General features: G+C 20.5%; 2 protein-coding genes across 2 annotated transcripts; both read right to left on the bottom strand.

Moving 5' to 3' along the window:
* Nucleotides 1-4,080: 4,080 nt before the first annotated feature.
* On the bottom strand, nucleotides 4,081-6,967 carry SRAE_1000317100 (Peptidase M14, carboxypeptidase A domain and Proteinase inhibitor, carboxypeptidase propeptide domain and Proteinase inhibitor, propeptide domain-containing protein; the record flags this gene model as incomplete). The annotated part of the gene is made up of 3 exons (XM_024650331.1): nucleotides 4,081-6,063; nucleotides 6,113-6,758; nucleotides 6,819-6,967. 3 exons carry the CDS (start codon nucleotides 6,965-6,967, stop codon nucleotides 4,081-4,083), a joined length of 2,778 nt encoding a protein of 925 aa, XP_024504119.1.
* A 1,544-nt stretch (nucleotides 6,968-8,511) lies between these two features.
* SRAE_1000317200 (Olfactomedin-like domain-containing protein) lies at nucleotides 8,512-10,324 on the bottom strand (the record flags this gene model as incomplete). The annotated part of the gene is made up of 3 exons (XM_024650332.1): nucleotides 8,512-9,504; nucleotides 9,873-10,094; nucleotides 10,181-10,324. 3 exons carry the CDS (start codon nucleotides 10,322-10,324, stop codon nucleotides 8,512-8,514), a joined length of 1,359 nt encoding a protein of 452 aa, XP_024504120.1.
* Nucleotides 10,325-10,602: the final 278 nt, after the last annotated feature.

Here is a 10,602-nt window from a genome sequence, read left to right on the forward strand (position 1 = left end):
AATTTAATTATAATATTAAATAAAGCAATATTTAACAACACAAAAGATATAAGCTTAATAAATAATTTATAATTATTTTCCTCTCTCTCTATATTGATATAAAAATAATCAAGGAAAAAAGAAAATTTTACCAATCTCCTACTGTTCTTTATTATTAATGCCATTTTAAGTTAATAGTTATTGTTTAATATTTACAAAGGTGTAACATTAATAATAACTTTCAAATTCAAAAAAAAAAAAACTTTCAAATTTAATAAGAATATAAAAAGTTTTATTGCTATTGTTAAAAATCTTTTGCCAATGTTATAAATAAATTATATTATACCTATAAAGCATTTTATATCACAATAACAATTATCATTCTTTTTATAAATCTTATAGTTTCTTTATTCTATCTTCAAATAAAAATAAAACATATTTTAAGTTTAGGATAAAAAAAAATAGAATTCATCCTTTTTTTTAAAAAAGAAACTAAAAATTAATCTTCAATTTTATTATTTAGAATATAAAAAAAAAAACTACAATATAAATGTCAATAATAAAAATATATAAAAAAAAAAAATAATTTTTTTTATTTCAAAAATAGTGTTATTTCAACATATTAAATATTCAAAAAAATATTTATTTTTTATTATAATAAAATTTGAGAATTTATAGAAAATATATAACAAGACTATCAATGTTTTATTTTTCCCTAAAAGGTAATATAAAAATATTTTGTTTTAATATTTAATATCACAAAACTTTATTAAACTAACGTTACAAATAAACATATATAAATATAGTTAACAAGTATATATATGTATTTATTTATTAATATATGTAAGTAAAAAATTTTTGACACCGGAAGGATCCATTTTCTCATCTCACTTATAAATAGAAAATAATAATAAATAGAAGGATCATTGTTTCTATTTAACATGATTAATTCACTTTCACTCTCTTTAACTAAAACTTCATTTGATATACTTTATATATATATATTAATAATTGTTCTATGATAATATATTTATATAAAATATAAATAGTATATATTTATTTTGATATCACTTCTAAAAATATGTCTATATATATAAATATAACATCTACCAAAACGATTACATTTCAGAAGGGAGGAGGTATATTATATGATAGTCATGGTTCCTTCACGGCAATCTTTATGATATATGAGAATATCAAAGCACACGAAAATTTTCATTATGAAGAATACTTTTAACTTAAGATATATGTTGTATCTGTAATCGGAGATGTAGATTTTGTTATATCTATAGCTATATGATAAAAATAATAGAAAAAGAGTGAAAGATAATTTAGAAAAGCACTAAAAAGGAAACTTTTTTTTTCTTAAATTTGAAACTTTTTAAAGAAAAAAAAGATTTATAAATTTTTAGAAATAAGATATACAAAATTGATAAAGAAAAAAAAAAACAAAAAAAAAATTAATGAATATCAATTATTGTATTTACATTAAAAGAATATTTCAGTTATAGAATTAATTAATAAAAAAATTAATCAAAAAAAAAAAATAGTATAGAAACAAATTTTTTATATTTCTTATTTTCCATTTATAATCTACATCTTCTAACACTATAAAGATTAAAAAAATGTTTGTTTTTTTTTTTATCTTAAAAAATGTACTTATTGTGATGATATGTTTTTAAAGTATATAAGACATCTTTTATGTTTTGTGTACTATAGAGTTAATATGTTACAAGATTTATTATAGTAATTATAAAATATTTTTAAAACTTTAAGTTTGTTTTAAACTTCTATTTTTTTTTTTAACTTAGAAATAAAAAAATTATTCACACAAAATAATATATTTTTGACCTTTTTTTTCATTAATTATTAATAAACTTTATTATAAATGATCACAAAACTAAAAAAATCTAAACTATAAACAAAATATTATTAAAGTTTTATAAAAATAATTTCAAAGTTCTATGGATTATTAAAAACCAAAATATAATTTAAAAATACTTCATAAATATTTTGATATATGATTGATAAATATTATTATGATATAAAATTAAATTTTAACGAAAATAATTTAATCCCACCCATTCTATTCATTTTCTCTTCTATCACTTAAGAATGTTAAAAATTAATTTTAATTAATGGTTAAAATTTATATATAATAATAACATCATTTTAAATCAAATAAAATTATTTTTAAAATTTTATTTCTACAATATATATATATAAGATATTATAAGAGAAAATAAAATTATTATAACAAATTTATAGGCAATTTTTGTAAAAAGTATTTTCTCTCCTTCCATATAATATATTACATAACTATTAATTCTCAATGGAATTTCTTTATATATATAACAAAATTACAAATTGTAAATATTTATAAAAATTTAGAAAATTATTGTAAGATGATATAATATAATTCTTAAAATCTTATAACTAATTACAATAAAATTATATTTTATTTTCTAAACATTAAACTGTTCCTTTTTATAATGTAAAATTTTAAATTTATCATATTTAGATATATATTCTCTTTTTGTGAGGATAAATTTATTGGTTGAACTTAATTTTCTCAATTTTATTTATAATTATATTTTAAAGAAACATATATATATATATATATATATACAAATATATTATATAAATTTATATTGAGGGTAAAAATAAAACAAATACATACAGTTACTATGAATAGTTTTTTTTTTATAAGATCTTGTTAAAAATAAAAGAAAATCTTTTATTTATTTTAAATAATTTATATTTTGTAAAAAAAAAATAAACATACAAATTATAGTAAAAAAATTTTAAAATATCATTTAAATATGATTAATAAAATTTTTAACAATTTTATACTTATTCAGTTTTTAAGAAAATAAAAAAAAAACTACATTATAAAAAAAAATTTAAACATAAAAGATATATCAAAAGAAAAAAAAAATAACAAACTTTTTTTTAGAATAATTATTAAGAAAATGGTAGAAATAATATTTATAATATTTGTAAAGACCATAATACTTTTATATATAGAATTATTAGTAAAAAAGCGAACAGAAAAATATGAAAAATGTTATACTTAATTAGATTATCTCTCCCTCTCCACTTATTGTTTTTGTTTTATTCATAAAGTAAAATGAATGTAAATTTTTAAAAAGTATTATTATAATCTTTTTTTATTTTTTACTTTATTTTTCTATATATAAATATATATATATATATATATTTTCTTCCCCTACTAATAATTAGTGAAATAAGGGGACTCTTTGTAATTTAAATAATATCATATGAACATATCAATTTATTCTTCTAAACAGATATCCTTAATTTTTAATAAAGATATTTTTACAAAAACTAATTATCATATTATTTTTATAATAAAAAAAAATATAAAATCATAAAAATTTTTAAAAATATTTTTACCATAAAAATAATACATTCTTTAAAATAATTAAAATAATTTCAATTTTAATGTAAATATTTTAAAAAAGAACCTATTTATATATTCAAAAGATTAAGATTAATGATGTTACATATAAACATTAATTTATACTTTTCCTATTTCTTAATAAAATTTATCTATAATTTCTATCCATTTTCTATCTTTCTTCATCATCTATGACAATTACTTTTTTCTCATCAAAAAAAAAGATGATGGAATACAAATGAATTTTCTTATCATTTTTAATGTATCTTCAATGGATAATTAAAAGTTTTTCTCTTAAATATAGTTAATTTAATATTTACTTTATTTGGATATTTATCTTATCACTCAAAATTTAAAGAGTACCATTTTTATGAAATTTTTAATAAGACATTTCTCAATAACTTTTAAAATGGTATTTATAATAATTATTAGTTATAAATTATTTAGCATATATACTTTAAATAAACAGATAATTTAATTTTTTGAAATTATAATTTTTAAACTTTATTTTTTTTTATCAATATTTATAGATAAATAAATATTTGTCGTTAAGTAAATAAAATAAATAATTATTAGTATTTTCATTAATTATAAGTATAAATTAAATCATTATTATATATTATTAGTTAATTATTAATTAACACATCTCCTACATAATTCTTTTATATTTTTCTTTTTTGTTAACGGCACTCTGGAAGACATGACAATGAACATAATTGACGAACACGAGGTTTATCACATAAATCATGAATTTTCCACCATTTACAGTATGAACCATAATCTTTACAATGACTTGGTTTCTTTAATTCTCTATTTTGTCCTTTAAAAATTTTTTTTCCATGTTTTACAACATATTTTTTTGTTGATGGTACTTCTTCTTTTTCTTCTTCTTTTATAGTGGATAATTTTGATGTTGTTGGTAAATTAATTATTTTTTCTTCTTCTAAAATTTTATCTCTAGATTGTTCTTTTTTGTCATTATTAATGCTGGATTTGTCAGTACTTGAACCAAGAAAGGAATGTTTAGAAGATTCTGTTATTTTTTCAGATACCTTTATTGGTACTGGTGATGATGATAATACTTGTTTTAAATTACTTTCATCAATAATTTCTTCAACATTTTTAATAGAATTTTTGATTTCTCCTTCAATTATTTTATTTGTTTTTGTGGTACTCTTTACCATCTCAGATGGTTCTGTTATCATAATTATTTTTTCTGTAGTTGTTTCTATATTATTAATTTCAGTTGACATAAAATTATTATTATTATTATTTTCTGGAATTGTTGTTGTTGTTGTAATTTCAACATTATCTATAATTTTTACATTATTTGTTGTTGTATCAATTATATCTGATGTTGGAATTGCTGTTGAAATTTCAGCTATAGGTTTTTTTGTTACTATTTCTGTTGAAAAATATTTGACTTCTTCAGGTTTTGGAGATGATTGTGATTCTGTTGATGTTTCCATTGATGAGGAACTACTTTCTGAGGAGGATGACTCTGATGATGATGATTTAGATTCAGTGCTTGTAATTTCTTCAGTTGTTATAGTTGTTGGTAATTCAGTTGTAGAAGTAATAGTAGTAGGAATTTCAGTTGTGGTGGTAGGAATCTCAGTTGTAGTGGTAGGAATTTCAGTTGTAGTTGTAGGAATCTCAGTTGTGGTAGTAGGAATTTCAGTCGTTGTAGTAGGAATCTCAGTTGTTGTAGTTGGAATTTCAGTTGTAGTTGTTGGAATTTCAGTTGTAGTTGTTGGAATTTCAGTTGTAGTAGTTGGAATCTCAGTTGTTGTAGTAGGAATCTCAGTTGTTGTGGTAGGAATCTCAGTTGTTGTAGTTGGAATTTCAGTTGTTGTGGTAGGAATCTCAGTTGTAGTAATTGGAACTTCAGTTGTTGTAGTAGGAATTTCAGTTGTGGTAGTTGTAGTAGATTCCATAGTTGTTGTAGTAATTGGTTCTTCAGTAGTTGTTGTTTTTACACTTATCATTTTTGGAAGTTTTGTTGTAGTAATCTTTTTAATTGGATTAATAATTACTTTAACTTTACAAGCAATATCTTTTGGTTTACCATATTGTCCAATTAATTCATCACTAATAACTTTAATAGCTTCAAATGTCTCCTCACCAGTATATACAATTTCACTTTCTGGTAATAAGAAACCATTACCCATCATAGAATTTTTAGGTCTTAATTCAATTAAATATGAATATGGAATTTTTAGTACTCCTTTAGCATAATCATGTGACCCACCAGCTGCTTCATACATTAAATCAGCTCCCGTACCAACAGCATACTTTGTACCATGAAGATTATTAATAGCTTTAGTTGCACGAAGAGCTAATGGTCTCAAATTTGTGGCATAATCTTGTGGATATGATCTTCTTCTATGGGCATATGGTATAAGCCATAATTGTGAATATGAATGAAGTGATATAAATGATTTCATTGGATTTTTTTCTAAAAATTCTTTAACAGCAAGTGACTCTGGTTCAGAGAATGCTGATGATCCATGGAATGTTTCATGACAAAGATCTGATGATGAACCAGATGATGCCCAAAACCAATCAAAATTACGATTTAAATCAACACCAGCACAACAAATAGTATGGAAATAATTTTTTTTACATTGTGCTGGTCTACGATTTTTTCTCCACATACGATTCTAAAAAATTAAAATTAATTAAAAAATTATTAATTATAAAAAAATTTACAGAAGTATGAGTATAAACATAACCATCAGGATTCATAACAGGAAGTATATAAAAATCAATATTATCAAGATAATTTCTTATAACAGCATCATCATTAAATCCTTTAACAAGTTTATCAATAAATACTAAAGCTGTTGCTGGAGCAATCCATTCACGTGCATGAATACCAGCATCTATCCAAAATCCTAATTTTTTACAACCATATGGTCTTTTAGTACCAATTTTTACAACTGTTATACTTCTATTTTCATGACTTTTACCAATTTCTAATAATGTAACTAATTCAGGATTATCTAATTCTAATTTTCTAAGATATTCTTCAATATTTTCAAATGTATTATATTTGTCAAGTCTTAGGTATCCAATATCTTTCATGTATGATGAATCAAGTGTTGTATTAACATTTTTTTCTTCTATAATAGCTTGTTCAAGATCATCAATAGCAATAGAATAATCAAGTTGTTTTGAATCTAAATCTCTACCAAAAATTTTAGAATCTTCTGGATTAACAGTAACATCAACAAGACCTCCTATATGTGTTGGTGGTTGCCAAAAATCTAATTCATATGGTGAATCATGAGAAAATAAATCTTTAAGATATTCTAAATTTTCTTGATTTCTTGGATTAATACGAAATAATTTATAACTGAATAGAATAAATAATATATTTTTTTATCAATATAGAAAATTATTTAAAAATCCTTACTCTTTATAATTTTTAGGTGCTGTATCATCTTGGAAACGTCTATGTATGAATGGTCTTAAACTTTCAATAGGAATAATAAATATAAATAATAAGCATAAATAATAATAATAATAATGAATAGATGGTATTGCTTTTGATAAAGCAGTCATAACTACAAAAATATTTTTGTTAAGATTATGATGTTGATGTGTAAAGAATGATATTTTTGTTGTAATAAGTTTGACTTTTATATGTGAACGGTTACAAGAATAGTATGGTATAAAAAAGAAGAAGGTAAAGAACGTCCTCTTAAATTGTCCCCACAAAATTTTCTTCTTTTATATACCTCAAAGAATTATAGATATTACATACACACGTAATATATTATATAAAATTCAATCCGATTCACACCCTCTTCACACAATGATGTTGTGGTATATACACTTTTAATAAGTATTCACTCACTTGTAAATAGTGATGGTATGCAAAAGTGTGATTCAAAACACCCTGAACAACTTTTGTAATAATTGTATTATTTTATTAAAATAAAAATATTTAAAGGGGTTAAACTAAGTTTTATTGAATTATTTAATAAGTATCTAAAGGTATATACAATTGTTAAACACATAATACTTAATATTTTATCTTTAAGTCTCAGGGCTTAAGCTTTATACCTAAACCATAGAAGCTTATACATCAATTTATAATTAAACAACAATTGTTAAATTACATTCTTCGAAATATAACTTCTAAATTATTAAATAAACTTAAAAAGTAATATTATTTTACGTAACAAGTTTTTACAAAATTTTTCATTCTAATAGCAGACATATTTTAACTTTTACAAATCTTATAAATGTCCTTTATTACTTATTGAAATTTCATATATTTTTATTTATCAACTGATTAACCTATCTAATAACATAAAGAAGGAATGTCATTTAATCTTAAAAAGTTTTCTTTTGCCAACTTAGGCTTTAAACATATATTATATAATTCATTTATTACACAATACTTATGAAAAGTCGTGTCATTAAATTTTTTTATTCATCTTTTAACAACAGGTTTACAAATTTTATCATATCTTCTTCTTTAAAATCATTTAATATTATAATTAAAAATCAACAAAAGTTAAAAAGATAACATTAAGTGGTGAAGAAGAAAAAAAAAACTATTATATAAAAGTTATGTATTTCAAGATTAACCTTTCTTAATCTTTTAACTTTTTTTTTTCAAGTATACCTAATTTCAGAATAATTCAATGAAAAAAAAAAGTTAAATAATCAAATAATATTTATTAAAACAATTATTTTATTAAAATTATAACTTTTTTTTTTAATATATATAATTCTATTGTTAAAAGTTTTTTATTCTTCACAAATTTAGTTATTCAAGAATGATATATAAAAATCTTAAGATCAACTATATTTTACTATTGATATTTCAATAGATGTTTTACATATAATATTATTGCGTGTAAATGATTTTACAAGAATACAAATCAAGTGGACATTTATTGGTGATAGAAAAAAGAAACTTTAATTGTCATACACCATTAATTGTGTAAGATTTAAACGTGAGTAAATAAAATTTTTATTAAATAGTTTGTAAGATATATTATCGTCAAAAAAAATACCTTTGTTTGGAGAAGAAATAAAATATATATATTTATAAAAGTAATAATAAAAAAAAGAAAAAAAGTTAGATAAAGGAACTAAATAATTTTTAGGTGAATTGTATATATTTTATCCTTATCCAAAATGGCTAAAGTTTTTTTTTCATTGTCAAATGAAATTGATTTTATAAGTCCAAAAGAATTCCAATGTCCAAGTACATTAAATTTATCTTTTCTTAAAACATATTTTCCATGAATTAAATCATAAACAGATAATATTCTACATTGAATTCCTTCACATTCAATTACATAAAATATACCACATGAAATAAAACTACCAGCAATTTTTCTATCAAATTTATTTAATCTTATTCTTCTTATTTCTTCTAAGGTATCTTTATTTATTCTACTTATTGTTAAATGATTATTTTTATCTTTATTATATACCATCCATAAATATCCACTATCAAGATGTAATGCTGATGTTCCATTAATTTGTGAATAAATATTAATATCCCAATTATTATTAATATTATTAATAATAACAGGATATTTTTTACTCTTATTTCCTTTTAATGTAATTAAATTAAATTTCATTATATAACTTCCATCATCAGTAATATAATAATAATTTTTTTTAACCTCATCAAAAGCATGATTAGATCCAACAAAAGGTGATGGAAGTGTATATATTTCTTTTGGATCATTAAAATCAATTATACCATTATTATGAGTTATTTCAAATACTGTATATCCAATTGACAATTCAGTTATAAACCATGAATTACCTTTTTTAACAATTCCACTTTGTGTTATTCTTCTTTCACTATGCATTGTTTTTAAGCCCAATCCAATGATCCGTGAACATGTTTTACTTTTTTTAAATGCCTCTAATTCTTTTTTTGTTGTCAAACTTTTATATTTATTTTTTTCCTCATTTGTTATAATATTCAAAGACTGGTCTTGAGAGTATTGTGGTCCTTGTTTACCTTTATCCAAAGTCATTACAATAACATTATCAGTCTTTTTTTGGTCATTACTTTTTGGTATCAATCTATTTCTACTACTACATATTTCATCAATAATATCCTCCTGAAAATAGATTTTAAATTTGTCATATTTTTTTTTAAAAAAAGGTAACATTTAAGAATTTAAATATTAATGATAAATATATTTATATATTTCAAGATTTTATCTTTTATTAAAAAAGGTTATTTTTAATAAAATATAATATATTATATGATATTAAATATTATTTATGTTTGAAATAGAAAAAGTAATAAAAAAATAACATAAATTTTTGCCTTTTTATCATTACAAATTTTACATAATCAAAAATATTAATCATATGATGAGGAAAAAATTTTTAAGATAAAAGATATAATTTTTATGATATATATACTAAAGTTAATTATCTTAATATATGTTTATTTATTTTTTTAATTAAATATATAACTTACCGTTACAGCAGCATAAAGAGGGGCAAAAAAAGTTTTTGAAGATGATTGTTGTTTATTATTATTATTTCCTTCACTTGGATATTCAACTTCATTATCTTCATTTATCATGACCTGTCGTCGTTTTCTTTTTTTTTTCCTATTATTATCATTATCATCATCTACACCTAACACCTCATTTAAATTTAATGATGATGGGTTGTTGTTAATTATTTTAATATTTTCCTAAAATATATCAAAATATATTTATACATAAAATACTAGTTTTAAAGATAGTTTAGGACAACATTTTTGTTTTAATATTAGCTTACATTTAACTTTACCAATTCGTGTCTTTGATACCATATTGTTATGGTTAAGAATATTATCAAAAGAATATTCAAAGTGATTAATGATAAAGTAACAATGGAACGTTTTGTCTTTGAATATTCTTTACCTTCAATCTCTTGTTTCATGATCAAAGGATAATATAATCTATAAATAAAGATAAAGTTTAAAAGTTTAAGATAAATAAATAAATAAATATATTATTATTAATATTAATATAATAATAATAAGAATATTTTCATTGAAAAAAAAAACTATGAAATATAAATTTTTTTTTGTTGTATCATGGCAACATCAACATAATTCATTAACTAAAAATAGAAATTTGATAAAAAATTTTTAAATTGAAATTATTTTAATCCTAATTAACAATCAAGTGTATCCTGTGGGTGGGCAAGATAGTATA

Source organism: Strongyloides ratti (assembly GCF_001040885.1).
Source record: "Strongyloides ratti genome assembly S_ratti_ED321, chromosome : 1".
Lineage (NCBI taxonomy): Eukaryota > Metazoa > Nematoda > Chromadorea > Rhabditida > Strongyloididae > Strongyloides > Strongyloides ratti.